The 27,766-nt window shown below is 50.4% G+C and overlaps 12 protein-coding genes across 12 annotated transcripts; 7 read left to right on the plus strand and 5 right to left on the minus strand.

Annotated features, from left to right (window-relative positions):
* Positions 1 to 20: 20 nt before the first annotated feature.
* Positions 21 to 1,310, plus strand: Asppvi_001947 (uncharacterized protein; the record flags this gene model as incomplete). The annotated part of the gene is made up of 3 exons (XM_043307480.1): positions 21 to 125; positions 221 to 457; positions 504 to 1,310. The coding sequence occupies 3 exons, from the start codon at positions 21 to 23 to the stop codon at positions 1,308 to 1,310; spliced, it is 1,149 nt and encodes a 382-aa protein (XP_043163415.1).
* Positions 1,311 to 1,467: 157 nt separating this feature from the next.
* Positions 1,468 to 2,071, minus strand: Asppvi_001948 (uncharacterized protein; the record flags this gene model as incomplete). The annotated part of the gene is made up of 4 exons (XM_043307481.1): positions 1,468 to 1,585; positions 1,644 to 1,794; positions 1,846 to 1,905; positions 1,975 to 2,071. 4 exons carry the CDS (start codon positions 2,069 to 2,071, stop codon positions 1,468 to 1,470), a joined length of 426 nt encoding a protein of 141 aa, XP_043163416.1.
* Positions 2,072 to 2,679: 608 nt separating this feature from the next.
* Asppvi_001949 (putative general amidase) lies at positions 2,680 to 4,385 on the minus strand (the record flags this gene model as incomplete). Its single annotated transcript, XM_043307482.1, has 3 exons — positions 2,680 to 2,795; positions 2,846 to 2,930; positions 2,976 to 4,385. 3 exons carry the CDS (start codon positions 4,383 to 4,385, stop codon positions 2,680 to 2,682), a joined length of 1,611 nt encoding a protein of 536 aa, XP_043163417.1.
* A 943-nt stretch (positions 4,386 to 5,328) lies between these two features.
* On the plus strand, positions 5,329 to 5,653 carry Asppvi_001950 (uncharacterized protein; the record flags this gene model as incomplete). Its single annotated transcript, XM_043307483.1, is given in 2 exon segments — positions 5,329 to 5,458; positions 5,475 to 5,653. The coding sequence occupies 2 exon segments, from the start codon at positions 5,329 to 5,331 to the stop codon at positions 5,651 to 5,653; spliced, it is 309 nt and encodes a 102-aa protein (XP_043163418.1).
* Positions 5,654 to 6,342: 689 nt separating this feature from the next.
* Positions 6,343 to 7,358, plus strand: Asppvi_001951 (uncharacterized protein; the record flags this gene model as incomplete). Its single annotated transcript, XM_043307484.1, is given in 2 exon segments — positions 6,343 to 7,167; positions 7,182 to 7,358. The coding sequence occupies 2 exon segments, from the start codon at positions 6,343 to 6,345 to the stop codon at positions 7,356 to 7,358; spliced, it is 1,002 nt and encodes a 333-aa protein (XP_043163419.1).
* Positions 7,359 to 8,758: 1,400 nt separating this feature from the next.
* On the plus strand, positions 8,759 to 9,805 carry Asppvi_001952 (sterol desaturase family protein; the record flags this gene model as incomplete). The annotated part of the gene is made up of 1 exon (XM_043307485.1): positions 8,759 to 9,805. The coding sequence occupies one exon, from the start codon at positions 8,759 to 8,761 to the stop codon at positions 9,803 to 9,805; it is 1,047 nt and encodes a 348-aa protein (XP_043163420.1).
* Positions 9,806 to 10,486: 681 nt separating this feature from the next.
* Positions 10,487 to 11,786, plus strand: Asppvi_001953 (nitronate monooxygenase; the record flags this gene model as incomplete). The annotated part of the gene is made up of 6 exons (XM_043307486.1): positions 10,487 to 10,616; positions 10,665 to 11,195; positions 11,256 to 11,284; positions 11,331 to 11,416; positions 11,469 to 11,627; positions 11,684 to 11,786. The coding sequence occupies 6 exons, from the start codon at positions 10,487 to 10,489 to the stop codon at positions 11,784 to 11,786; spliced, it is 1,038 nt and encodes a 345-aa protein (XP_043163421.1).
* Positions 11,787 to 13,266: 1,480 nt separating this feature from the next.
* Asppvi_001954 (LysM peptidoglycan-binding domain-containing protein) lies at positions 13,267 to 14,617 on the plus strand (the record flags this gene model as incomplete). Its single annotated transcript, XM_043307487.1, has 3 exons — positions 13,267 to 13,284; positions 13,342 to 13,532; positions 13,588 to 14,617. 3 exons carry the CDS (start codon positions 13,267 to 13,269, stop codon positions 14,615 to 14,617), a joined length of 1,239 nt encoding a protein of 412 aa, XP_043163422.1.
* Positions 14,618 to 15,274: 657 nt separating this feature from the next.
* On the minus strand, positions 15,275 to 19,197 carry Asppvi_001955 (putative sensor histidine kinase/response regulator; the record flags this gene model as incomplete). Its single annotated transcript, XM_043307488.1, has 4 exons — positions 15,275 to 15,522; positions 15,576 to 18,152; positions 18,214 to 19,058; positions 19,115 to 19,197. 4 exons carry the CDS (start codon positions 19,195 to 19,197, stop codon positions 15,275 to 15,277), a joined length of 3,753 nt encoding a protein of 1,250 aa, XP_043163423.1.
* Positions 19,198 to 20,268: 1,071 nt separating this feature from the next.
* On the minus strand, positions 20,269 to 21,782 carry Asppvi_001956 (succinate--CoA ligase subunit beta; the record flags this gene model as incomplete). Its single annotated transcript, XM_043307489.1, has 7 exons — positions 20,269 to 20,352; positions 20,407 to 20,528; positions 20,574 to 21,328; positions 21,386 to 21,482; positions 21,554 to 21,626; positions 21,679 to 21,707; positions 21,773 to 21,782. 7 exons carry the CDS (start codon positions 21,780 to 21,782, stop codon positions 20,269 to 20,271), a joined length of 1,170 nt encoding a protein of 389 aa, XP_043163424.1.
* A 1,255-nt stretch (positions 21,783 to 23,037) lies between these two features.
* Positions 23,038 to 23,631, minus strand: Asppvi_001957 (uncharacterized protein; the record flags this gene model as incomplete). The annotated part of the gene is made up of 1 exon (XM_043307490.1): positions 23,038 to 23,631. The coding sequence occupies one exon, from the start codon at positions 23,629 to 23,631 to the stop codon at positions 23,038 to 23,040; it is 594 nt and encodes a 197-aa protein (XP_043163425.1).
* Positions 23,632 to 25,634: 2,003 nt separating this feature from the next.
* On the plus strand, positions 25,635 to 27,548 carry Asppvi_001958 (putative MFS transporter; the record flags this gene model as incomplete). Its single annotated transcript, XM_043307491.1, has 8 exons — positions 25,635 to 25,838; positions 25,895 to 26,006; positions 26,065 to 26,282; positions 26,335 to 26,379; positions 26,427 to 26,769; positions 26,823 to 26,885; positions 26,936 to 27,140; positions 27,197 to 27,548. 8 exons carry the CDS (start codon positions 25,635 to 25,637, stop codon positions 27,546 to 27,548), a joined length of 1,542 nt encoding a protein of 513 aa, XP_043163426.1.
* Between the last annotated feature and the right edge of the window lie 218 nt (positions 27,549 to 27,766).

The raw sequence follows: 27,766 nt of genomic DNA on the forward strand, positions 1-27,766 counted from the left end.
CCAACGACGCAAGAAGTGCGATGAACACCGACCGCGATGCGGGGGGTGCTGTCGCGGTCGACTCGACTGCACTTGGCCAACCGCAGCGACGCAGCCGGTCGATAGACGACGACGGCGTCATCAAGGTTCTATTTCAAGACTGCTCTCATTTGCACCAGACAGTCCTGAGGAGTATTATCATTACTTTGCGATCTCTGTGCATCCGCGTCTGGTGCGACAGAATTGCCTGACCCAATACACGGATCAATCGTACATGCTGCGATTGGGACTGGAATTCCCTCCTCTCATGGGCATTATGGTGGCCATTGCTGCCATGGACAGAGCGAACCATCATCAGTTGGCCATGCTTAGCTACATTTTCGCTATCCAGGAGCTTCGTGCCAGCATTGCGGATGCTAACGACGCCCGGAATGAAGATGGCTTATTAGCTACGACGATATGTCTTTGCGTCTACGAGGTTGTCTATTCGTGACAGTTAACCGACGAATACTGACGTGATATAGAGCTTCCGAACTGATTCACCACCAAATGTCGGACCCCATGCCACAGCTGCTGGCTTTCTTCTTACGTCACGAAGCCCGGCACAGAGAAATCAACAGCCAGCCAGGATGTTCGAGAGGATTTGTGTGGAATCCTTTCTCTATCACAGCGCGCTCATGATGCTCTTTGACCCCACGTTCGATGCGCTCAGCAATCCAGACCGCCGAATGTACCTTGATCGCTACTTTACTGTACCGGATGAGCCAGGCGAGGATCCATCCACACAGCCCATATTGTGCACATCGTATCAATTCTTCTTGCTAATAGCCGATGTTACACGGCTGGCACGCGCCGCCGGGCTATTTTGTCATTCCGACATGTTTACCTGGCAAAGACTACAGGATGAATTACTGCAGTGGGAAAGGAACCCCCAAGCTCAAAGCGAGGGATGTATGCTGTATATCCTTGCCATGCGAATCCTTCTCATCAGAATCGACACATCTGCCCCGTCCGAGGAGGTCGAGGGGCGAATTTCTTTTCTTCTACGCCAGGGTCTTGGCCTGGTCCAGTCTATCGATGCCGACCAGTTCCTGATCGGTGATCTCCTCTGGCCATTGGCTGTGCTGGGGTCTGTAGCGGTCACCGCAGACGAAATTCGGATTTTGAATGACAAGATCGCATCGCTTGGTAGTCGCCGTGCGCTGGCATCATGGGTCAGGTCCCATTTGGACAAGATCAGGACAATGACCTCGTCATTGAGGATGAGGTTAGGGTATCTCCTAGGTGTTGGCCATGATCTGGCAAGTGCACGTTTGCTTCTTCAATATTGATACATCTTCTTCTCCAGATGTGCTCTGAGGGTCTTTGGTTTCTCGGAAAGACAATATTTGCCAAAGACATCTATTTCTCTGCTGCCAGCTGTACAACCACAATAGTCTACATCACTATAACACTCAATGATCGCTGACGCTGCAACTCAATCTCCATCTAAGAGCAATTGGTTCCACCGTAGACAAAAGTTCCGTCCGAGTTCTCGCAGCCACAAGTACMGTCCTTAGGGCTCTTGATGCAACCGGTGCCGACACCAGAAGACTCTCCATTGTCACTGTATAGGATTAGTACTTGTACTGACTGTATACCGCAATTGCCTCTGATTGACTCACTTCCAGAAGAACGTCCAGCAATCCGCATCGACATCGGTCATTTGCGAGTCAGTGGGCGCGGTGCAGGTGTACGCCTTGCAGGTTCCGTAGGGAGCTCCATGGGAGGAGTCATACTTGTGGTCGGTGACGAAAACAGCAAAGGTTTGTGTTTCTGCATCGGTATTAGAGGATGCAGCATCTAAGGGAAAGTTTAGGGACGTACTGGATGTGCGCGTGTTGTGAGAGCATTCCGCGGCTTGAATTGCATTGGAGGTCTTTGCGGCTGTTGATTGTCAGATAATTTGGCTCAGTAGACGGCAAGAGTAGTACTAACGAGAGCAGTTGTAGGTACTAGGGCATTTGCCCTTGGTGTTGGAGGTTGCCGGGTCGAGAGTAGCCAGCGCAAGGGTTGCGCTGAGAAGGACGGAGATCAGAGACTTGGAATACATGGTTGCAGTGGTGAGAATGCTTTTGATATCTTTTGGATGATGATTGTTGAAGAGCTTTATATCTTTTTGGATGATGGATCTCTCCTTTTCTCGAAACAACATGGAGATGTCATGCTGAGACCTGCCGCGTCGTCCGTTTCAAGAGAGTGGGTCAACAGTATCAGGCCAGAATTGATGAAGAAGCTCCCTCTTTGTCGGTGTGGGGTATCTACAGCAATGATGTCCATCAACTTGCAAATTAAGGAGATCTTCCGCGGGTTAAACTCCGCGTGACAGCTGAGCATCACATCTACATCTGGACTCCACGGTCTTGACCTTAAAGTAGCGTGATGACGAGTCTCCGGAAGTGTTCCGTGGGGATTGTATCAGATATATAAGGGTCTCTTCATCACCGGTTCTAGATTCTCCTGGACCAATATCATTGTCATACTATTGCTGAGCAGTCAATTGCTACGAATGTGTGCTTGATATGCACTGCTGATGCGCTCCTCCGACACCCACTAATGGGATGCTCAATTCCCAATGCTGATCGATTACTCCGTACAGTATATCACACTCTGACACACAAGGCCATACTATCGTCGAAACAGTAAACTCTGATATGGCTTCTACTTCGATAATAAACTTTCAATCACCTTGGCGTGCTGCATCAGGGCCTCATCCTTCAGCTTTCTGCCCATGATCTGCACGTGGCATGGTGCACCTTCGACTTCTTTAGGCTTGTCTACATTTGTCCGTTAGTCACAGCTCCCTGCGAGAAGAGAGCGCACTTACACGCTGGGATGTACTGGACATCTCTTACAAACTCGGCGTCGGCAGCCTCCTCCGCCTTGCCAAAGGGAAGAACGCAAGATGGATACTGACAAGTTAGCAACGTTCCTGCATCATATAGATCAAAACCTACATCGAGCAAGTTGCTGAAGACAGTATATGGTGGCTTCCCATATTCATCGTGAGGAACCGCACAGCTCTGGAACCCCGGACTGATGATAACATCCAGCTGATTCTCGAGGAACATCTTTCGCACCTCCGCCATCACGTCGCCCCGTGTCACGTTCATATCGTACAGCTCTCGCAGCGTCGGCTCCGGTGCAGGCTCATCGGGATTATATGTGACGCCCAGGGAGGGGATGGGAGGCTCGCCGCTATCGGAGATCTTCTTCAAAGCCGTCCGGTCGGGATCCATGTTGAAGTATCGGAAAGAAAGTTCACAGGCATCAGAGATGCTGGGCAACTTTCCGGTCAGATCGATAATACGATGACCGGCCGCAGCGAGTTTCTTCGCGGCGAGAGTCAGAGTACGCTGCATGGGCGGATGAAGCGGGTACTTGGGGTCCTCTGCCATGACGCCGATGGTGAGCACATCCTTTGCGGGCGCATCACACCACGGAAAGCCTACGACGCCGTCGTCGAGGTCCTCAGGGTGCGAGTTGAACACAGTCCGGAGGAGCAGTTCGGCGTCTCTGAGGGAACGGCACAAAGGCCCTGCCACGGCCGCAATTCCTACCATCCCGGCTCGACCGACAGGTTTTTGGCCCGCGGATGGCACCCGGCCAACAGATGGCTTGAAGCCAGTTGTCCCGCAGCACAGCGCCGGGATGCGGATGGATCCTGCAATGTCGGTGCCGATACCTAGCACCGAGCCGCGGAGGGCAATGAGAGCACCCTCCCCGCCTGTGCTTCCCCCCGCCGTGAGATTGCGGCGGTGTGGATTGAGGACACGGCCAAACACGTTGTTATGCGAGTCTGCCGTCATCATTGTCTGCGGGATATTGGTCTTGACATAGAGAACAGCACCGGCGGCGAGGAGGAGATCGACCAACGCCGAGTTTGTGGTTGGGGCCGGATGGTCCAGGTAGGATACAAACCCGAGAGAGCTTGGCACGCCAGCAACGTTGAAGCTCTCCTTCAGACTGATCGGAAGGCCGTGAAGGGGTCCAACGGTCTTTCCTGTAGACGCCAGATGGTCATCCAGTTGCCGGGCTCGGGTGAGTGCTTGGTCGAAGAAGGTCTCGGTCAGGCAGAAGGTAAGCTGCTGGGCAATAGCAGCACGCTTGCAAAAGGCTGTTGTAACTTCCAGGGCACTGAGCTCTTTTGACGCTAATTTCTGCAGGAGATCAGTGGCGTCGTAGTTTTCGGTGATGTCCAGCTCGCGAGCAGAAAGAATACCGCACTTCTTGGGAATACCAAGAACATTAGGCTCGTTGGAAACGGCATTCACGATATCTGAAGAGAGTCTCCATTCTGGAGGGATCTTGCTAGCAGCCTCAGACTGCTTAAGCTGAGCTTTCTGTTGCCAGTCGACGATGGTCATGGTGGGATGATGTGGTAGAATGGTAGACATGTGACTTTACGTCGATAACGAAACAAATCCAGGACTCATCGACGTTTAAATAGCTTTGCCTCCATTATTCCCTGCGATAATATGATCTCAGCAATGAGGGGTAAATCGGACCAGACAAAGTGGACCCTGCAATCAGCCAAAGAAGATAACCACACCCCGCCAATCAAGCACTTTTGCGCGACAGTCTTGGTATTCCTAGGACCTAGGACTATGAGAGCCGAATAGACGCATGTTCGAAGGGTGGAGATCCTTGGTAGTTGACAACTTCTCCGGCAGAGTGACTCGGGATCTCAACATGAGAACTGCCTGATATCCCTAGCCGAGGCAGACCTACAATTAGTACATAAGACTTGGTGATAGGCTACCACGAATGGGAGCAACTCTTTCTCTGATGTTTGTTGCGTGGATACCTGGTTCGGCCTGGTGCTGCAGCCAATGAGCGATATTTGCGCGCTGCTTCTCCGCATAATGGAAACATTCCCCGGATTGTCGGCTTGGTGCCGACGTCGCTATTCCATACATTCATTTGCATTGATTTGTATCTTGCCAATAATGAAATAGAGCCATGTACATCGCGGCGGTAAATTCATAAACATTGCCCCAAAGTGTTGTGAAAGTAACAACCTAATGCGTGGGTACCTTCATGAGCCGACGTCCTACTAAGCCTAGATACACCAAAACGTCGTTCAAAAGTAACCAAAATCCTCAAGCCAGACCGGGTATCTTATACGTGTGCTTTCCTAACGCCAAAACCATCAACGAAAAGGGAGAGATAGAACAATCAAAAAGCTATCAAGAAGCTCTGGCGGTGCTAATGACCCTCTGATTGGTTGCTTGAAGTGGTCAACTTCTCGGTCGGTGACAGACTGCCCTTGGACTGACCTCAGCGGACCTCCAAGTCTTTCTGTTGGCGATGGCTTCCCCGGCCGTCTTTAACGCTATCTTAGGCTCTGGCTCCACGGGGGTAGGCCTCCGTGTCACGAAGGCGAAGATGAGCCGTTTCCCGTCTGAACTTGTCCGAGTCGACCTCCCATTCCAGTTTGGTATGTTTTCCTTCAGAGTCATCATCAAGAAGCGGGTCTGCTCTCGTGAACGAGCCGGGCTGCAGCGCCCCCGTGACCAACACTACCCGCGTCTTTCGCTGGGCGTTTGGCCACAGTGCCTTTTTTCTGTTGAAACTCGAGCTGCGTGATCCGATCATGGAAAGCGACTGTATCCACGCCAAGATGACGGCCTAGCGAACACATGGCGGCGAACAATTAGACTCGATAGCCCAGTCAAGTTCCCCGTCGATAAAATGTAAACGAGTGGAAATGTCGGAATCACCAGCGGAGTCGGAGGAGTCGTAAAGCTCTCAACGGTCGACAAGCCGGATGTTGTGATGCTTGAGAAGGGTCTTCAATTGATTCTCCGGTCGCGAATCTCGAACTGCTTGTCAAGTTGCTCCTGGAGTTTGCGATGTTGTTGCAGGGCAGCATCTTCAATTTGTCGGTCCATTTTGATGTTGAAGTGAATTTCACCTGATCATTGCATGCTTAAGTTTGTAGATAGAGAAGCCTGACAATGAAAGCGGCAGATGGACGAAGGAGTCAGGTGCCGTCCCTCGACCGACTATGTGGTCACGTGGGGTCTTCTCATGTGGCTGAGCATCTCCATCCCCTTAACACTCAGCACCGCCGCATTTCAGCCACTCACTGGCGCGTCAACAAACACAAATACTTTCAAATACTTTCATTATTTGGCAGCAATATGCTGCCTCACTCCGTCTATCAGAAACATATGGTGGTGTTATCTCAAGAGACTACGAATTGGGCATCTTAATTTGTCTATCCCTCACTATAATGTACTGTCTGCTCTTCAACTTGTAAGACCCTGATCAGCTCCTTTGATTAAATATATCCGCGCGATTGGAGTGAGATTTCAAAAAATGTCTTCAGAACGAAGATGCTCCCATTCTTCTATGTGTTACAACTCCTCTCCTCATGCTGCTGAAGTAGGTTATAAACAACCAAGTCTGAAGCAAAGGACGGCGGCCACAAGACCCACAGGATCCCAAGGACAACATGGCCGTATTGATCCAAGCATATTTCCAGCTCCGTTGGTTCTACCTGACGACGACCTTGCACTGGATCCTGAGTACCCACCGCAATCTTTTCAAGAGTGGTTGGACGACGAGGATCGCAACGAAGTCACCTCGGACAGAAGGACAGTCTATGTTGTTGCGCCACCTGACTATGACGAAGATGCCCGTTTCGCGCAGGCATGGACCTCTCCCAGAGTGGGCAAGGCCCAGCATCAGTTAGTAAAGCCTACTCCACAAGACATCGTCAGTTACCTCGCGGCGTTTTACCATGGGGTCCCCGTCAAGCTCCTTCGAGTACCCGGCTTTCGATTTGTTCCTTGGGATGGTCAGGAATCCAAGAGCTCACCCCGCTTCATTGGTTTAGCTATTTCAGACGAATGCGTTGGCATTCGGACGCGGGCATGCCCTGACAAAGTTTATACTCGTCAATTGAACCTCGACGATCTCCTGGATGTGGCGATAAGCATACTTCCCGACGATGCGTATGCCTTGTGTCTTCTCATGAACCATGATCTCTATGAGGACGCTGATGATACGTTCGTCTGCGGACGTGCATACGGTGGAAGCCGCGTCGCAGTTGTCTCCAGCGCCAGGTATTGTCCGTCCCTGGACCCAACTCAATCAGTAGAGCGGGAACATTCGTGGCCAGCATCACATTGTGATGACTACGTCCGAAAATTCAGCTCCTCTTACGTGGCGAGTGCCAAAAGGCGGAAGACCGCCAGCGAATCGTCGTCCTTGGCTGCTGCGCCATTAACAGCCGCGTTATCTGCATTGTCTTCCCTCCCAAAGATCGATTCATCACCACGGTTATTGTCATCACTCTGGCTCTCTCGAATGTGTCGCACGGCAAGCCATGAACTGGGTCATTGTTTTGGTATTGACCATTGTGTATATTACGCGTGCATCATGCAGGGAAGCGCGTCTCTGTCAGAGGACACGAGGCAGCCGCCGTACCTCTGCCCGGTTGATTGTGCTAAGCTTCTACATGCAACGGGAAGTACAGATAAGGAACGATATCTCAAACTGCTGGATTACTGCAAGAGAGCGACGAATGATGGAACGCATTTCTTCGCTGCGTTTGCTGCTTGGTTGACTACCGTTCTTAGTACAGTCACAAGATAGCCTTTCTTCCCGGAATTCCATAGCGCGGCAAATCCCCCAACGTGTCTGTTGAGTGACATCACAAGACTTACGAACACCGATTCACATGTACCGGGATATACCCTGCTATCGACGCATACTCACGGGATTTCCCAGTCCAAGCTTGACCTGACTGGCTACAAGCCTCAAGTAGAAGTGCTACCCGTCATATCTAACACTATTCCACATTAATGACTCAGAACCTGACGCTTGATCCCACGAGCAATATGGTCCTCCTTCAGGACTTCTAACGGGCATAATTTATTGATTTATAGTACTCTGACGTACCCTGGCAAAGTCGTTGGGTTTTCGTGAAAGCAGCTGCAGGACTGGTTGTGGCTGTGATCGCAAGTCGCTGCCCGGATGATTGATCTGATTGTCACTTGCGCTCACTTGCGCTCTACATAGTACAATAAAAACACAATGATCATTCTTGAATGTGATCCCCTTGGTCTTTTGACCGCCAAGCATAGACCAACCTCAAACATAGCATCATTGCGGGATGGTCGAGATATTACCCGATTTGGAAATGGTTGCGAACGCTAAATTGGTGGACCCTGGTTGGGCTTCCCCAAACTGCCGATGCGAGATGGGTTAGTTTGAGTACTCCCCTCTTTCTATTTCGATAATCAGGTTATGGGATTGTGAGTACTTTGGCCAGCATTGTGTTGTCTCTTGGGGATCCCAATTGTTTCCGGGTTGATGACCGGATATCTGCCAAACTTCGCCACAAAGATATCAGTCTCGAGCAGGATACTTAACAGATTCGACTTGTTGATACCTGGACCTTTGAGGTAAGTCAGTACCCCAAGCGGGGTGGTTCGTTGTGGAGAGAACATGCCCTCATCAAGCCTCACATGCTGATCATCAACGGTGGCTCGCTAAGGGTAGTTTCCAGATCGACGGGCTTAATCTTCCATTCATATGTCAAACAGATTTTGTTGGGAACCAAGATCCACATATACTGACGTTGTGGGGTGTTGCTGGCCTCTTCACATGTCCTGGTATCTCCAGATTACCGACATCTCCGCAAACTGGAGCCGACGAGCCTATTTAAAGAGCGGGCCATCACTCAGGGTTCCTACGGATTCACAGAGCACTCGAAACTATCGCAGCCATGGAGACCAAAGGCAACCCGAAAGACTCGATGAAGTCCACCTGGCGTACTGCCAGCAAGGATACCTGGAGCTTCGGACACTGGCTCATTCATATACTCAACGTCTACCCTACAGAACTGGACAAAGAGATACCGGTGCACTCCAAGAATGAACCGATCCCGTTCATGCCGCAATGGTCGATGAACCTCTGGGTTATCTTCTACGCGTCCCTACCTCTGGTGTTCCATCAGGCCTGGGCATGGTACACAGGTCGCAACTTGGGTCCTTTAGCCACCTTTAATCTGTATATGTTTGCCTTCAATGCGATCGTCATCTATCAGGTACACATACTCCGTCGACTCGGTCACAAATACGGCTTCCTGGATGGCGACAAACATGAACGAGACGGCGTTCCCGACGTCGGGGTCGGCAAGGTTGTTGCCTCGGTGTACAAAACGACCGGTTCTCGCTTGGCGCTATCGGTGTACTTCTCCTACCAAACCAGCCAGCTTCCCTCACAGATGAACTGGTATTGGTTACCAGTTGAGGTTGGGCTGTACGGGATCGTGCTCGACTTCTGGTTTTACTGGTACCATCGTCTCATGCACGACGTGAGCTTCCTCTGGAAGTACCACCGCACGCACCACCTGACCAAGCACCCCAATCCTTTGCTCACGGCATACGCGGACCACGAGCAGGAGTTCGGCGACATGGTCGGGGTGCCGATGATGACCTACTTCACCCTGCGGCTGCTGGGTCTGCCGATGGGCTTCTACGAGTGGTGGATCTGCCATGAGTATGTTGTTTTTGCAGAGGTGTTCGGGCACAGCGGCCTGCGCCTGCATCTGACCGTCCCATCGCCCCTCAGCTGGCTGCTGCAGTGGTTCGATGCCGAGATTGTCATTGAAGACCATGACTTGCACCATCGGAAGGGCTGGAGGAAGAGTCACAACTACGGCAAGCAGACTCGTCTTTGGGATCGGATCTTTGGAACCTGTCATGAACGAATCGAGTCTGTTGCTGAAAATGTGGATTATGCGAATACCGCCAGGATGCCATTGTTTTGACGCGGATTCAATGCTAGAGGGTCTGATGCAAGCATAGAAGAACAGAAACGTGGAGCTGGATTGGAACTTTCTTGTATATAATTACTGCTACTCTAGCAGACGACAAGGCATAACCTGGGCTTGATGAATATATGTCAATGATTATTTTTGGACCATATCATCTCGCCATACTCTTTTGTACTAAAAGATTGAGAATGCTTCAGATTCTAAGATTATATGGAGTCATTATATGGACGTTCTCAGCATTATTAATAGAAATATACTGGCTATCAAGTAACCCATGCTCCGACTCAACAGCCACCGCACCATGTCTTGGATGTTGTTCTACAATCTCTACCTTACAGAGTAGTCCGTAGAGTGTTAATTCCAAGTGCGAAAACAATGTGACAGTCAAAGGTGGACCGCCAAGAGGATTGGCATCCTAACTGCATGTTGACAAGTCACCATTGGCCAAAGAATGGGTATTTGTTGTCCTGCTCCTTGTAATCCACGCATCCGTCAGTGTCAGCGTCACTGTCAGCCCTAGCGGCCGAGTGGCGTCAGCCCCTCACCTAGTCTAGTATGAGTATATACTATGTTATGATACAGCACAATTGAATATAAATATGCAATACAGCATTTAAGCTGCCTGATATCCTTTCTATTTCTCTTGATTGTAAAATTCACTGCGTATCAACCATCATGTCCACCGGAGCCGAAACGCTTCAGCAATTCTTTCCCGCGACATCCCGGCCGCTGATATGCAATGCACCGATGGCGGGCGCAACAAACGCCAGAATGGCAGTGGCAGTAGCCAAAGCCGGGGGACTAGGTGCGAGCTAAGCAGACAATATAGAGAAGACGACTCATCATTATTCAGGCCTTATTGGCGGCGGAGCCGACTTCACTGCGTCATCCCCGGAGTTGGCAAATCTCCGGCGACAATTGATCTCCGCCAGGCAGCTCCTTGGCATTGTTGACTCGAATGCGCCGCTACCCATTGGAGTCGGCTGTCTCACGATGAAGTCCGACACTTGGAAGGATAACTTTGTCCAGCTTGTCAATGAACATCGGCCAGTGGCAGTGTGGCTGTTTGCATGCACCCGCCGATCGCAGCACACGGAACTAATTCAGGCATTGCAGAAAACAGGCAGAGACTGGGGACTGAAAGTGATCGTTCAGATTGGCACGGTGGAAAGTGCGAAGGAAGCAATCGATGATGGGGCCGATATTCTCTCTGTTCAAGGATCCGATGCCGGCGGCCATCAATTTAAGCAGGGGGCTAGTCTGATGACCTTGCTTCCGGATGTATCGGATATGGTAAGGAGAGAATATCCAGCGAAGAACATTCCATTGCTGGCAGCTGGAGGAATAATGGATGGCAGAGGAGTCGCAGCTGCCTTGATGTTAGGTGAGATCGAGGCAATTGGACTCAACCATTGCGGATAAAGCTGATAGCATGTCTGTCTAGGCGCAAGTGGAATCGTGATGGGAACAAGAGTGAGTTAGCTAACAAGCTGGGTTGAAACATACTAACTGTCAGGAGTTTTTATGTACCACGGAATGCCCTGCCTCGGACCAGGTCAAGGCCACTTTGATTACCACTCAGGATGGCGCTTCCTCCACTTTGAAGTAACAACAGTCGTCCTTGACACGGATGGTCACGATGACTGACTGCTGCTAGATCCCGCGTGCACGACGAGATTCAAGGAAGGGCTGAATTTTGGCCAAGCCAATATTCGGGGCGCGCGATTGTGTCAGACGTCCATCGGAAATGGGATGCGGAGTCGGGCAAGCACAAGGGTCCAGATATGGTCAGAGCACCCCTGGCTATCGTTTGGGCGTAAGAGATTCCCCCGTCTTTTTGAAACGGTTTAAGGAGCTGACGATCTTCAATAGCGGCGCCGGAGTGGGACAGATTGAGTCCGTCGTGGATGCTGGCACTGTCGTGACTGATACACAGGCACAGGCCAGGCAGTTGATTCAAGCATTTAACACTTGAATCGATGCTCTAGATGCATGTCTAATGCCGAGCACATCAATGTATGCAAGGAATCCGTACAGAAATGTAACCTGTCGACTCTGTCCTTGAATATATCAAGCAAATAGTATATAGTCTGCCAGTCTAGACCGACGGAAATCAAAAAGGTATCATTTCACTGCAGCTGTTCAACGGCCTGAATAACATCACTGTAACCTAACGCGGGCGAGAACTGTATTAAGTCCCGCGGTCCGTAGTGTCAGGCTGACTGACCGTAATTAGATACGAACGCCACATCGGACTCCGTTGCTACCTTATGATTATGTTTGTCCATCGCATCACGGAGGACATCTCATTTAGGTTAGAATAATTCTCGCCGTGATTACAACAAATTAAAAAGGTGGCCGAGACGATATTCGAACCCTGTCAGGTCACCTGACCACGACAAGATAGACGGTCGGACAGAAACGCTTGTAACTGATTGGACTTACGAAGTGACAAACAGGCTGTTAAGTTGGCAACTTGTAATGCATTTCGCAAATTGAAGTATGAGCTGTCGGGCCTTGGAGCATGCAATCTGTGGTAGATAGATACTGTTGTACCGCGGAAACGGAGCGGGTGATTCATCGCACGGCAGGTGGGCCACAGCAAAGTTAAACAGCCTCGAGTGCATCAAGTGGGTCAGTGTGATGAGGAGCGATACGAACAAGCAGACGCACATGAAGATGCCATGCTCTTGTCAAATCTTTAGTTTAGTCCCTGGCTGGAGAATATATTTGAGACAGACAGACAAGTGATGAGGCTGTAAGGCACCCCACGCCTAACGAACCAAATGCGAACGATAAGTAGTGGTCTTCCCAGGGGCAAGGTTATTGAGAATAAGTGATGTAACCTTTGCACTTTTCTTAAGTAATGAGCCGCGTAAGTTGACAAGTCGAGAAATGAAACGAGCTGAGCTGAGACGAGCCACAAGGTAACATCCTGCTCTGTATGGACTGTCTAGTAGTCCACCAATTTGCCACGGTGCCCCTGCAGGCCCTGAGAATATGGCCAGAATAATTGAGTTTGTGATCTTACTCAAGAAGCCGACCAATGAACTGAATGACTCGGCACAAACGACTGACCAGGGCAAAGAACTCGTGTGGGGGTTTGGGATTTTCAGGCACCAAACCAATTACGGGCAGACTAAGAGGAGACGGCGTGTTTCAAGTTCAGCAAGTTATGGCTTGCACTCATCGCTGATTGGATATGGCCATTGCTCCGGTGAGCTTAGCCCTTCGGTACTTCAACTATCGGATCTATGTACTGATACTTGTAGAAATGCCCCATTTGCTGGGAACAGAGGGTCCAGGGTACACCGGAGAAGGGACCATCATCTCGCACAACTCGACGCTTATAAGAGCCATGTACTCCCCTCCTTTTCCGTCTCTTTCCCTTTGGTCCGTAAGCTAGACTTCTGTCATTCCCTTCCTTTCGTGCCGGGCACTTCTGTACAGCCACCATGCTGGTCATTCCTTTTGTAAGTATAAACAACACTCACTCCTATCACTACCGCATACTAATATACTGGCCTTAGATCTTGGCTGCTGGCAGCCTTCCCACTCTCATTTCTGGGCTTCCTGTCCCGTCCTTTCCCTCCAGCAAGGTGACTACAGAAGTTTCCACCCAGACCCTTCAGAAGCGAGGCTACACCGTCCTCGGTGGCACCGGTGAAGTTGCGGATGGATGGCCGTCCATGAGCGACTGGTTCTCGACCTTTGAGGAGATGTATGTATTTATGCCGCGAGCCGCTTGGCAGATGCTAACCTGGGATGTTTGCCAGGTTCGAGGCCAACAAGGGTACCATGAAGAGCTCCTGCGCGCAGTGGAATGTTGAAAACAACTCTGACGAGGAGCTGGCAAACATGTCCAACAGCATCAAGTCTGTCGCAAGCTCCACCGGCGTCGATGCTCGGTTCATCCTGGCCATCGTCCTGCAGGAGAGCAACGGTTGTGTCCGAGCCCCCACGACTAACTACGGGGTTGTCAACCCTGGTCTAATGCAGAGCCACGATGGATCGGGTTCCTGCAACCGCGGCAACCCCCTGACTCCTTGCCCCGCCAGCCAGATCACCCAGATGATCACCGATGGCACCGCGGGCACTGCATCCGGTGACGGCCTCAAGCAATGTCTCGCACAGGCCGGAGGAACAGGCGATGTGGCCTCGTACTACCGCGCCGCGCGTATCTACAACTCCGGCTCCATCGCTTCCTCCCAGAACCTAGGCCAGGGCATCGCGACTCACTGCTACGCGTCGGATATTGCAAACCGTCTCACCGGATGGACTACCGGACCGAGCGGCTGTGATCCCAACACTATTGGCGAGCTGACGTCCGGTGCTTTCTCCGGAGGCGCAGGCTCTCCCACCACCAGCACCACCAGCGCCCCCACTACTACAAGCGCTCCGGCCACCACCACCATCCATCCAACGACCGCGACGTTCACCACCGCGTCCACTACTTCCTCTAGCAGCTCTAGCACAACAAGCACGACAGTCTCTACCGCCAAACCCACGGTCCCAGCCACCACTATCCCGGTATCGGTCCCGAGTGCGGCCAGCACTCCCACCGTCGCCCCGACTGCATCGTCCAGCCCATCCGCGAGCGCCAAGACGTCCTCCTCAGATGCGCCGATCTACCCATATGCAACACCCTCCTGCCAGGAATACTACACCATCCAGACAGGCGACTACTGTTTCAAGGTCGAGACTGAGACCGGCATCACCGCCGCACAGCTTCTCGAATGGAACGCCGGGCTGGACGAGGCGTGCACGAATCTCTGGCTGGGATACCAGTACTGTGTCAAGGCGTAGACTGGTCAACTCTTTGGCGCTTTCTACTTTTCTTCGCTTCTTTTCTTAGCTTCCTTGTCTTAGATGTGTCCGTGCACATCCAAGGAAGCTCTTTGGCTTGTTCAGATTTGTGATGCCCAGCCTGGTGACAGTGCTGTCGCTAGTCGAGATCGCTGCTCCGTTGTCCATGTAACGATATACGATCTATAACATCTTAGATGAGACTGCGGAAAATGTATTCATTTAGGCGCTTGCAGACATTCCTAGTTGATTTGATCTTTGTGGCCACGTCAGCTTCTGCTCCATGGCAAAGTTACCCGAGTAGTATTGATTCGCTAGTGTGCTGCCACGACGTAACCCGCGCATTGACCGTCGCGATCTCCGTCCGCATGTCTGATTGGCTCAGTCTGTTCAATTAGGGGCATAAGACAGAGCACGTGAATTCTCATAATGCCTCAGGCATACGTAAGATAGATTCTGCTGAGAAGGTCTTCCAAAATCTGCAATGATGCTAACTCTGCCTGAAGATGAAAGGAACTACCTGCCCGCTAACTATCCTTATTAGTGTCTCGTCCCTGAGTATATAAGACAAACGCCCAACTCCGTCATCCTAATGCGTGATTGTGATCGTGGTTAAGTAGTCTGAACGAATGCTGTACCGACATAAACGAAAAGTCGTCAATGCAAGAGCTCGTCGATCTGCTTGACTAATTCCTGAAAGCGGATCGGCTTGGACAGGAAGAGGTCAATGCCGGAATTAAAGGCTTCCTGCCGGACCGGGGCGCTGCCCAATCCCGACAGCGCAATAACCGTCGTGGGTTTGGAGCACGAATGACCGGCATTGGTGCTTCCTTCGCGATGCATCTTCTCGAACAGGCGGATCTCCCGCGTCGCCTCGAGACCGTCCATGACCGGCATGGAGATGTCTAATTGGTTAGTGGGAGCGACCGATAGTATTTCTAGTAATGGGACCACTCACCCATGAGCACAACTGGGATGTACCCGACATTCGTTTTGAATACTTCCAGAGCCTCGAGCCCATTGGAAGCGGTATGATAAGAAAACTTGGCTTTTTTCATAAAAGCAACCAACAGCTTCAGATTCACGTCATTGTCGTCCACCAAGAGCACAGAGGGAACTCTCTTGTTCGCCTCTATCGTCGATACTTCCACAGCGGAATCATCGACATGAGTGGTAGTCACTGACACTATGGTCTTCTCGGGCGCCAAGGAGAAGTCGACACGCGACACATTCCCACTCTGCCGCCTAGGTTTGCTCGCTTGAGCCGCGGAGAGAAACGCTGGGTCAATCCCGCCAGCCGAAATACAAGACGGCCGTTCCATCTGGCGTTTGAGGCAAGCCAGAAGTGAATTGGCCATCTTGGACGGTCCGCATGGCTGACTGATAAACTCGTAGACCGACGTCGACGGTCGCTGGCTTGCAGTGGTCGCTAGCTTTTGCGCCATCTGAGGTGTCGAGCAAATCACGATCATCGGCGGGCTACGCGAGTCACTCTCGGCCATTGAGACCTGCCGACAAATCTGATCCACTTCGTCGAGGTTTGCCTGTCGGACCAAATACAGGTCGTACACCGGCTGCTCCGGCGCATTCGACGAGACAAGACCGACTTCCATCCCGAAATGCTCCTTGTACATGCGAAGGAGGGACGAGCGCAAGAGAACAAGCGCCTCATCTTCATGTTGGGAGGCCGATCCGAATCCGATCAGCCCAATCGACTTGCCACGTACTCGGTCTTTGGCTTTGCGGACAATACTGGTGTCGCGTTCATTATCCGCGACCTCTCCCTGAGGAGTGCGTGGTAGATCCATCGTGACCGTCACCTCCGTCCCGACGCCCTTGGTGGAGATTATGTCGACTTTGCCACCGAGTGATACAACGGTCTGATGGACAATGCTGAGGCCCAAGCCACTGCCTGGAGAGAGAGGGTCTTCCTGCGAGAACGGCTTGAACACATTGCTCTGTAAATATTGCTTGTCGATACCCTGCCCGGTGTCTTTGACGGTCAAAGTTACACTGCCCATGCCCTCCCGTGTCCCATCTCCAGGAGACAATCGTTTCATCTTAGGGTTGGACGCCGATGAGCTACAATTCAACGTCACAGAGATGTAACCCGAGTGTGTGTACTTGAGGGCGTTGCCGAAGAGGTTCATGAGGATCCGACGCCATGCACCGGCCTGTGTTTCAAACAGCCATTGCACACCGGGCTCAACATCGTAGATGATAGTGAGTGCTTCATTAAAAGCAGAAAGTGATCGCTCTGCAGTACCTCTCATAACTAAATCTCTGTCGCTATCCCGGGCAAGACCCTGTGGACCAGGTCGGGAAACGAGCCCCCCTTTGGCGGAAAAGCAATGACCAGCAAAGACACTGTCCACCACTTCTTCCAGCACTGCATCTAGCTGAACATCCGAGATCAGATTGACCACCCCGAAGCCGGGCTTATCTTTGGAAGCCATGCGTGCAGGCAACCCCGGCCGTCGACGAGAGGCGTACGTAGATTTGAACCGAGAAGATCGGGATTTGCGAGTGAACTGGTTGATCTTGGCAAAGTCCAGCATATTGTTGATGATGTCAAGCAGCGACCGACCGCAGTGCTCGATGGTATTGACCAGAGCAACCTGGGCGGGTGTCATCGTGGAATCGGTCAGTAATTCCGTACTACCGAGAATGCCATGCAGTGGACTGCGCAATTCATGAGAAATGCTTCCAACGAGAGTGGCGTGCGCCTTGTTCGCCAACTCGATATCCAGCCGATGGATCTCCGCCATGATGCTGTTGGAAAAGGCGTAGAGGTAGGCCAACTCGCCTGTCAGGCTGAAGACGCGCGGCGCAGCCGTCCACACAAACAGCCCTGAAAACCATCGATTTCGCCGTGAATCCCAGAGAGGGAACATGGTCACACTGCGGGCCGCGGGGAACACTTTGATCAGGGCCTTGTTTTCTTCCTTGAGGCTCACTCGCTCCCGTTTTCTCTGTTTCCACTGTCGCTGAACCTTGGAGCCCTCGTCACGACGATAAACGATCTCTCGCGAGACGTAGCTTGCGGAGGCACTGTCGCTTCCCTCACTGGATGATACCCCACCGTTCTCGTCAATATTGAAGATAGCACCACGGGGATAATGGCGAAGGAGTGACCGAAGAAATGATTCTCGCATTAGCCCGGTCGATTTCTCGGAATCGTCCTGTGCAGTGGAATACCCCAACACATCGCATACGGTCGAATCGTCCGTTTCGGTCGATGAGTGTCCGGTAGTCGGATTGTCACTGTCACTGCTGGAAGCAGCGTCACCTGTGCTACTACTGCTCTCAATGTCCGATTGGCGACCGTCCGAGTTCCGGGTTAAAGTCGCGTAAGAGTTAACACTGGCGTCGAAGAAAACAACGCCTTCCACTTCTAAAGAATCACGCAGGACACGAGCCGCGCGTGAAATGATCTCTCTTGTACCAGAGGCCAGAGTGACCTCCGGTTGACGGTGGTGGTTGGGTGTGGAGGAGATTCGAGGTCGTGTCTCAGACTCCCGTGGTTCATGAGACCCTATAAAGACAGTTTAGAGATGCCTCTGTTCCATGTCATCAACTAGGACAAATGGTGGTACCTGATGGAGATGCAGCGGCCTCCTTGTGGTGGCTTCGTTCCTTAAGGGGAAAGCGACCGTCCGCCCGCGCTTGATGATGGCGCCGCGTCTGTGGGGTAATATTCTGTGGGTTCCCTGACCCCTGCTCCTCATCCTCATCGTGAGTGTGTCTGTTCCTTCGGAGGCTGCTCGATGGAAAAGTGGCACCCTCGACAAAGCTTCCCAATCCTGCGATCATATTGGCCCCGCGGCGATTCTGTTCATGAGAGCGCATCATTTCCAGATGGTTCATGATAGCCGCCGCGGTGTCTGTCATGAACCGAATCTCCAGCGGATCCAATCCTGCACGAGGCTGACCGTCACTCACTGCGAATGCGCCGATGGCAATGCCCCGACGGCTCATAATAGGGACTCCCGCATAGAATCGTAGATGCGGGGCGTTCACCACATACTGTCGCTTGCTGCACCGGTCGTCCTTGGTCATATCCGGAATGACCAATGCGGAATATCCTCCATTGGGACCCTTTGGCCCGGCGTTGAGCTGATCCTCCTCGCAACAATAGTGACACACCCCATCTGGTTTGGGAATGACACTGCTGCCCAGCCACAAGCCATCACCATCGACATGGACCCTGTCGTCTTGGAGACTTAATGTGCGAGTCGACTCAGCGAGGATATATTGCGTATGACGATCGAAGAGGGAGATCATGCATCGTCGGGCATTCAATCGCAAAGCTCCAAGTTGCGCAAGCGCCGTCAAAGTGGTGTCTTGTGATGATTGTGGTAGCAGTTCCGCATCGATTTCGCTCCGAGGGGATGGTGGTGGCCGATGGAGGAGGCCCGGACGCTGAGGCAGCTGGCAATACCTGGCAATGAGTTAGATGGCCCGACTCTCTTGGGTGAGCGGATACGTGGCACGTACTTGTAGAACTCTCGCTCCTGTGCCATAGCGATCTCTGGGGAGGGGTTGCGGGCTGATGTGCTAAATTCCGAGATCTCTAACATCTCATGGTTTGTTCTTCATCTTCTCACTAGCACATGGCTCAAGGATCCGAGGGAGGCTGCACAGGTATAATTGATCCTTTTTTGGGGGGCCAGATCTCGACAGATCGTCGCTGGGAAAAGGAAAACCAAAAAGGTGAGGAGGGACGATCGATTGTTGATCAGAGGACCACTGGCTGGTTGGGGGATGGTAACATGGGACCGAAACATGGAAGAGGCACAGGAGGCCTAAGGAACCAGGGCCACAACGTCATCGTGGTACTTTGTCATTTCAACCGCGTGATTTGATTGGCTGTTCAGAGTCACACTAGCCGGGATCAGGAAAGGCCGTAGTGGTCCAGGCCACAGGACCCCCTTCGAGCCCCGCTTCTTCCGATTCAGCCAGCAGCCCCCGGACAGGTTAAGTGCGAAGCCAAAAGAGTAAGGAGAGATACAAATGATCCATGTCTGAAATATCAATCAATCATACTAGATGAAAAATTAGCAATAGGTCTATCTTTGAGGCATAGGATAATGCACTTTGTACGGCAGTATTGGTGATTTGGTCGCCGACCCAGTAAGTCGGGGGCCTGACCCACCCTGTATGCTTCGGCCGAAGGTGCCAAAGCCCACAGCAGGAGACAACGCGAAACAACCGGGGCAGCAGCGTCAAAGAGACGAGGCCAGAAATGACAATGTGGAGTGTAGACCGGTCACACCAGGTGACCATTCATGCTGACACTATATTAAGTCGAGCGTTGAGCTGAGCTGCCCAGATCGGCACTCAGCAGGGGGAAGATATGATTTACTGAAAAGAACACAGGATGTCTAAATCATTGTATTGTATCTGGAATGCCCTCTCAGTTACAGTAAGACGGATTAATCTCGGACAGGATGATCATCACCTGTCAGACTCTCGCTAGTGCAGTCGATCTTGAGACCCACATGCCACAGATGTTCGATATTATCAATGCTAACCTGAATTTGCAAGTACATACTGCTATCTCTCAATATAATACATAAGATGTGTTCGATTATATAGGTAAGATCCTTTTTTAAAGCACCAGAGACAGACCGCTCAAATCCTACCACACTTTAGCTCCATGTAAGCCCAATTATTCTTTTAGCTGCCTTCTCAAAATCTGTTTCCGTGCTGATGTCCATCTCCGATGCAGAGAGCTACAATTTATAGGTGAGCTTCGTTACTCCTTGGGAAAAGCGATGTTGGCTTACCATTTTCATGGCCGCGTCACAGTTGGTGCCCTGCAGCCGGACTACTACAGGAACCCTGAACTTCCCTAGTGCTGATGCTGCTTGGATAATGGATTCGGCAATCATATCACATCGAACAATGCCTTGATCCATTAGGGGTGTTTCCCATTATGGAGGAGTACACGTACCTCCAAAGATGTTGATGAAAATCCCCCGGACTTGTTGATCCCGGTTCAATATCTCGAAAGCCTTGAGCAGTGTCTCAGTGGTCGCTTTGCCTCCTATGTCAAGGAAGTTGGCACATTTTCCGCCATGTAGATTGATCAGATCGTTCGTTGCCATCGCCAGTCCAGCGCCATTGACGATATTTCCAATGTGGCCTTTCAGGCGGATATATACTAGACCATGCTTTTGAGCCTCGTATTCATCTTCATAGCCCGGTATGTGTTCTTCTTTACTGAATATCTCTGGTTGACGGAACTGGGCGGCGTTATCGAAATCAAACTTGGCATCAAGACAGACAAAGTTCCCCTCGGGAGTCCGCACAAGCGGGTTCAATTCCAGAAGAATGGCATCCCTTTCCTGAAAAAGCTTGATCATCTGTCTGATAATCGATTCGATAGTCGGCATTTCTTGGTCTGTGAAGCGCAACCGCTTCTGAATCCGGGCCATAGTTTCGGCAGTGATGCCCTGGGAAAGGCTGAACCAGAACTTGTGCAGCTTGTCTTGGTTGGACTCGATGTTCACGCCACCCTGATCAGAGATGAGGATAACCGGACAGTATCGTCCGCGATCGAACATCAATGAAAGATAAAACTCTTGTTCGACATCGACCGCTTTGTAGATATATAATTTGCTGACGAGAAGGCCATTTGGTGGTGTCTGCTGTGTAGTCAGGTAATGGCCCAGCATTCTGGACGCATGTTGAAACGCCTGCTCTGGTCTGTTTGTAATCTTGTCAACTTCCTGGAATCAAATGAGTTTGTTCCACTGTACGCACGTTTCTACGATTCGAATTCCTCCTTTACCGTCACTGCTCATCTTTCCCTTGCCGCGTCCTCCAGCCAGAATTTGCGACTTGAGGACCGACGGCGCACCTGATTCAGATCATCGACGTGGTAACTTAGTCATTCTTTCTTCGCGTTTTCAATAGATCAACAAGGCTCACCAATCGATGACACAACGGCCTCTGCATCCCCCGGATTGGTGACCACGTATCCCTGTGGTACTGGAATCGCATACTTATAATAGCACAGTAAGCATCGGATCACCGATCAAATAAGGTCGTCTTACCTGCTCGAGGAGTTTGTGGGAGTGGTGCTCTAGGAGGCTCAGTTGCCGTATTTGCTGTCTAGATGCTCTGCAGCCCTATGTGTAACAGTCAAACCAGGATTCATGACTTGAGGCTTCCGAATCTCCTCACATAATTAATAAACTGTGTGACCTGGCGGCGAAGCATTTCTAATAATCAAAGTTCATTTGCCGCCCTGCATATGACACTAGTATGGGACATGAAGATCAGAGTCTCAGAACTATGAGGATCAAAGCCTCCAGTAGGCTTTTTCAGAATGCGAGTACTATCCGATCCTCTGAGACATAGCCAAAGATATGATCGTAGCCGTAAGAAGAATCAATCGCTGAAATAGTAAATTCCAATTCCCAAAGGATTGGAGCAGAAAATCAAGTGAATGCCTGGTGACATAGGCAAAAAAGTCACATGAGATGCGTCCTTATAGCCACATACGCAGTTTATTTTCATTCTTTCGGTTGGACAAAAGTCAGTCTGGCAGAGCCATCGGTTACAGTCAGTCTGCTGTGGAACATGCCGATAGAGTGTGGCAATAGTACAACCTTGACTGGTTAAGCTTTCCGTGACGTCGATGATTCTCTTCAGTTTCACCACTTTCTGTACGAAGACCAATCTTAATCTGTCTTTGATCTAGTTTGTTTCAATAATATGCCGAATTGTGCTGTACTGGAATGCACATGGTAGCTGGCCTCTAAATCGATTGAAATACATATACAGGATGACCAAGGCCGACTCTCCACCAAACCCACTCATCCGGCTCCAACCCGATCATTACAAGCGGGAGGTTTCGTCAAATCACCTCCCCACCTTCTTTCCCACGAGAGACTTCACCGTCGCAATCAAGATGACCCCAAACATCGTATCACTTCGGCGGATCTGGTTGGATTACTCAAAGTACAATTGGAAGAAACATTGACCACCAATCACATCAAGCATTAGGGGTAAAGAATAAAGCAAGTCCGCAGTTACTCCAACAGATAACTACAGTAGCACATAGGCCAGTGGAGATTAATAACCTCATAGTTTTCTATAACCTATGACGTGGTGCCTGTCAACGTTGTTTTCAATTCATGGATAAGCCAAGTCAGTGCTGCGTTGGACTGCCTACTCCCTGGGAAGATTCCAGAGAAAACTAGAACATAGATACATAAAACTATGCTCAACGCAGTGAAAGGACACAGAGCTATACGCATTGAGGGTGGAAATTAAACATCACTAATTCGACATGCACCAAAGCTCCCCGAATCACCAAAAAACTGCCATGATTTCGTTCGGCAGACTGGTGGCAGACACCTGCTTCTTTCCCTTCCTTAATTCACCGCAGCAAGATGAACGTCGAATGTCTAGGATGCCTTGCACACAGGCGCATTGACATGGAGAATCGCAGGATCACCAGCATCCTTGGACCAGATCTCAATACTGTCAGACTGGGTGCCCACGTAGATCGAAAATTCCCCATTGGCCTGCGCAGCCTTACATGCCGCAGTTATATCCATTGTCTGCATGTTTTGATACGGCTCGAGCGACATGCTAGTAAAGATATCGCCGGAGTCAGGAGCATTCTCGCCATCCACTGTATCTTCGTCCCAGTCGGAGGACAGCGCTCGGGCAACGGTTACATTCACGGCGAACGGATTAGGCCGAACGAAGGCAGGGAACTGCACAGTGCACTTCGTTCCATCGGTAACTGGGACAGGGAGCTTGAAACCAACCAGGAAGCGTACCCAGGCCAGGCCGCCTGTGCTTGCTCGAAGGGTTTTCTCGTGGCCGAGTGTGCACTTGTAGCAGTTTCTCTCCGGACAGTCGGGGCAGCTGACAGTTGAGCGCAGGATAGTGGAGTCTTTTATGGCAGGCGTGTCTTGAGCCCAAGATGCCATGAAGCAACTGGCAAGCGCCGTAAGCACAGTGCAGATAGTCAGAGGAGTTGGTGTATGCATTGTGTGAGGCTGTTTTCTGTTTGACTGATTCACTAATGGATTGATGGTCGAATACTGGAATACCGAAGTCCTCGGGCATATGAGCATCAAGGCTCTATATATGGGCAACAATCCACCAGGCAGTTAAATATCGGTTGCATGAAGCACCTTAGAGTCCTCCAGCATTGACTAAGTTGGTCTCAGCCAGCTGGTCGGCATATGACCCAGCTTCTGAGACAAATACGAAGCTTCACTTGATTGGAGCGCATCGGCTTTGAAAATGGGTGTAATTGGATGAGTTTCTCCAGTTTTACGAGCACATGAAATAGAGTTACACAAAGCTTGTCGAGCAGTAGAAAGCGGAGAGCACAATAGACATCATGAGTTGAAAGCTAGCGGATTGCTATTTTTGTCCATGGCATCAGCCCTATACTTCGAAGTTCCCAGCCTATACTGAAGCCTAAGTGGCGTCATGATTTTTAGGGCTTTCAGTCATATGAGCCAGCTCGTTGTTATACCAGACTTGCAGTGCATCCTAGACGTCCCTACCGCCAAGTGTTTAGAGGGGAGATTCCCGACAAGTGTCTTCTTTCTGCCCCATATCCTTTAGAGCAAGATATTTCTGTCAAGATATCCTATGTGATGACGGAAATAAAGTTTCTTGTTTCTTGTTTTTGGATTTTTCAAACCATCACCAGCTGTGGTATAATGAATATGTCACTGTTGGTATTGCTGGAATTTTCTGCCATGTTACTTCGCTCATATATACTCCACGCCCGACAATCTTCTTTTAAAGTTCACTAATTAACATAAGCATCACGATATATTAGCATTTATTTCGAGTCACGACTGCTCCCATGGCTAAAAGCATAGTGAAAGACCTATTAGATGGAGAAGATCGATCGCTGTCAGTTTATGTCTGACAACGACGGTCAATACCTCGGCATAAGCAAAGAAGGCAAAAAGTATATATCCAGTGTATGATCATTGTATAAGCTCATCAGTCCGTAGTGTCGTGCAATTGACCAAGTGGTAATGATTCTATGTGTCTCCTCCAGCGCCTAGATTTGACTGAGACCGCGTACACTGTTATTCAGAATGATGTAAATTAAAACTTTTGTGGAGGATATCGCTCATTACGCCCCTCATGCTGTCCGCCTTGATTCAATTAATTTTGCTTGACTAAGGAGGATTTATATGGCCTTGGCTTTATAATTAAGTCATGCTTGCGGGTGTGAGGGGAAGGATTTCCAGTAATACTGCTAGTGCCTTGGATCTCTACTGTTATTATTGCGGCATCCAAAAGCGAAAGCACTTCTGAGTCAATCGCTAATGAAATGGCCAAGTCCATGTTCGAACGGAGCATATTACTCATGTTTACTGTGCTTGATTAACCAGAAAGATAGCTGTTTGCGAGTTCAGCAGTTGTCCGACAGACAACTTTGTGGGGAATTAAAGGAAGAGTCTAAGCCTTTTTATCTGATGAGCGAATTTGCCTACGTACCACGAGGCCAATGTCCATCCGACAATCGGAAATCGGTCGATATCGGAGCAATGTGAATCCTCATTTATCTGATCCTGCGAGACCGGTTTAGGTAACATGATCCACTGGGAGCTTCGGAAGGTCGCCGAATCTTATCAATCAATGCTCCATTTGGAAATCTGGCCAATGGGCAGCGCGTCCCCCACGGTTGTTGAGCCAAATCTGTCCGTAGTTCGTCTTGGCTTCGACCGTCCGAACCAATACAAGTGACCAGCCAAGGACAGTCCCACCAGGGCTCTTAGCAGCGATGAGAATGCTGGGAGTCTGGGAGTGTCCCACAATCCATTGCGTGTCCGTCAGGATCTTATCTGATCGAATTTTCATCGTCTGCTTCCTGGAAATACTTAACTTGCTCGTCAGCCTATGTCATTGCAGTTGACACCTTGGCCCTGTTCCCCTTTGTCCATGACTTCCATCCTCTTCTAGTTTCTATATCCCTCCATATTCAAAAGGAGTTCTACTCCGGTGCTTCTACGTTGTCATGGAGCCGGTCAAGTCAACTATGGAGACAAAACAGCCAGCCGTATCGTTTCCTTCCCAGGAAGAGCACGATCCTGCTGTCGATGGCAAACGCCCACCTCCATTACTGGCCAAAATATTTGCTGTATTTCTCATCTCATGCATTAGTTTTGGCTCTCATTGGAGCTCTGGAGTAACAGGGGCCATGAAAAGCACCATCAAAAAGGTAGATCTTGATTGTCACATTCGCATCTCTACAGACAACAACTGACTGCGCCAAAGCAAATGCACGTCTCCAACACTCAATTTTCTCTCTTGGAGGCCAGCGAGGATTTCATGGCGACCGTGCTCATGTTAATTAGTGGGGTCATCACGGATCGAATCGGAGGTGCAGGTCTGTCAACACGTTTGCTGATCCCATGCCTCCTTTTCGGCGACTGACATCTTTCTAGAGATGATTATTTATGGCAATATCGTTTATACCATCGGGTCGATCCTCGTTGCTGCAGCTACTACAGTGCGCTCATTCAACTTCATGATCGGAGGTCGCGTGATCCTAGCCCTTGGAGATATTGCGACCCAGGTCGCCCAGTACAAGATGTTCTCTTCATGGTTTCCCCCAAGCAATGGGTTTGCATCTACTCTTGGCTTTGAGCTAGCGATGGGAAAGGTGCTGCCCCTAATGGACCTTGTTGAGATACTGCGCTAACCCAAACTTCTAGATTGGCGGATTCGTTGGCAAATCCACAGCTAACGTTATCGCCAAAGTAAGCTGTCCTGTCCCGACTTGAAGCGGCATCACTGACCTGGATAGAAAACTGGAAACTTTGCTTGGGTCTTTTGGACCTCTGTCTTTATGAACCTTTTCACCAACGCTGCAACAGTCATATTCTGGTTCTTCAACCGCTACTGCAATATCCATTACAGAGGAAGGCAGGACGCGGCTAGTAAGGAGGTTCTGACTGAGAAGAACAAGAAATTCGAACTTCAGAAAATTTTCCAGCTCCCTTGGATGTTCTGGGCTGTCATGGCATTCTCCTTGTTCCAGACAACCACTGCCTTGGTCTTTAGCCAGAATGCCACCGAGCTGGCGGAGAAGCGCTTCAACGTGGATTCCATTACAGCAGGATGGTATAGTTCTCTGTCACTATATGCAGGTGCGGATGGTCAGCTTCTCTCGTTCAGTTTGTTCCTTCATTGACTCTAACAGGTTTCTTTCTGGTCCCATGTCTGGGTGTCTTTATCGATGTCCTAGGGAATCGCGCGAGTGTTTGTAGGTTTTCCCTAGCCAACCATGGGTCTAACCTCTCTGACATCTACCAGTATGCGTCTGTGGAATCGGAATGTTCCTCAGTATGGTTCTGGTCAACTTCGCCGAGACCACGTCTGGAACGGCCGCTTCGTTTGGAATATATGCCATTGCCGTGTCGTTTGGCCCAACGTCCATCATTGATAGCATTCGCACAACACTATGGCATCAGTCCGTCTTTGGCTCTGCTTATGCCCTCAAAATTACGATGAACAACGCGTACGTGCATCCGAGTTCGCATACAGATCGAAAAAGAGAGACTAACCTGGCCCTAGGATGAACATCATCATCCGAATCATTACCGGAGCACTGCAAGACGCTGACAACGACTCGTATCGCCGCGTAGTCCGCGTCTACCTTTTCCTCGCTGCAGCTTCTGTTGTTGTCGGCTTGGCGATATTAGTCGGGGCTCTGATGACTGACAGCCTGGCGCCGCTCCAATGGACAAGGAAACAACGGCTGACCTTAGGCCCAGAGCACATCAGCATGATCCGTGAGCGACACACAGTGACATGCTATGCTCGCAACAAAACTATCTCTATCTACTGCTTCACGGCGCTTCTGTTACTGACAGTTGGGGGCTGGGCGGCTTACATTTGGGGAGCGGTCACGGGTAACAACTCATAGGACGATACCGTCAAACCTTTATGTATATATTTCTTTTTCCAAAGTCAACGAGATAATAAGACGATAGAATAAAATCAATTTGGCTAGATGCCAAAATTATCCAGATAGACCCCAGTTCGGTAGAATATAGTTCATAACATATGCGTCGATCCGCTGCGTTCCTCTTCCTCGCCCCTCTCCCTTAGTCAATTGATCGAGGATCATTAAGTTGCCAGACT

Source organism: Aspergillus pseudoviridinutans, assembly GCF_018340605.1.
Source record: "Aspergillus pseudoviridinutans IFM 55266 DNA, scaffold_10, whole genome shotgun sequence".
NCBI classification, from domain to species: domain Eukaryota; kingdom Fungi; phylum Ascomycota; class Eurotiomycetes; order Eurotiales; family Aspergillaceae; genus Aspergillus; species Aspergillus pseudoviridinutans.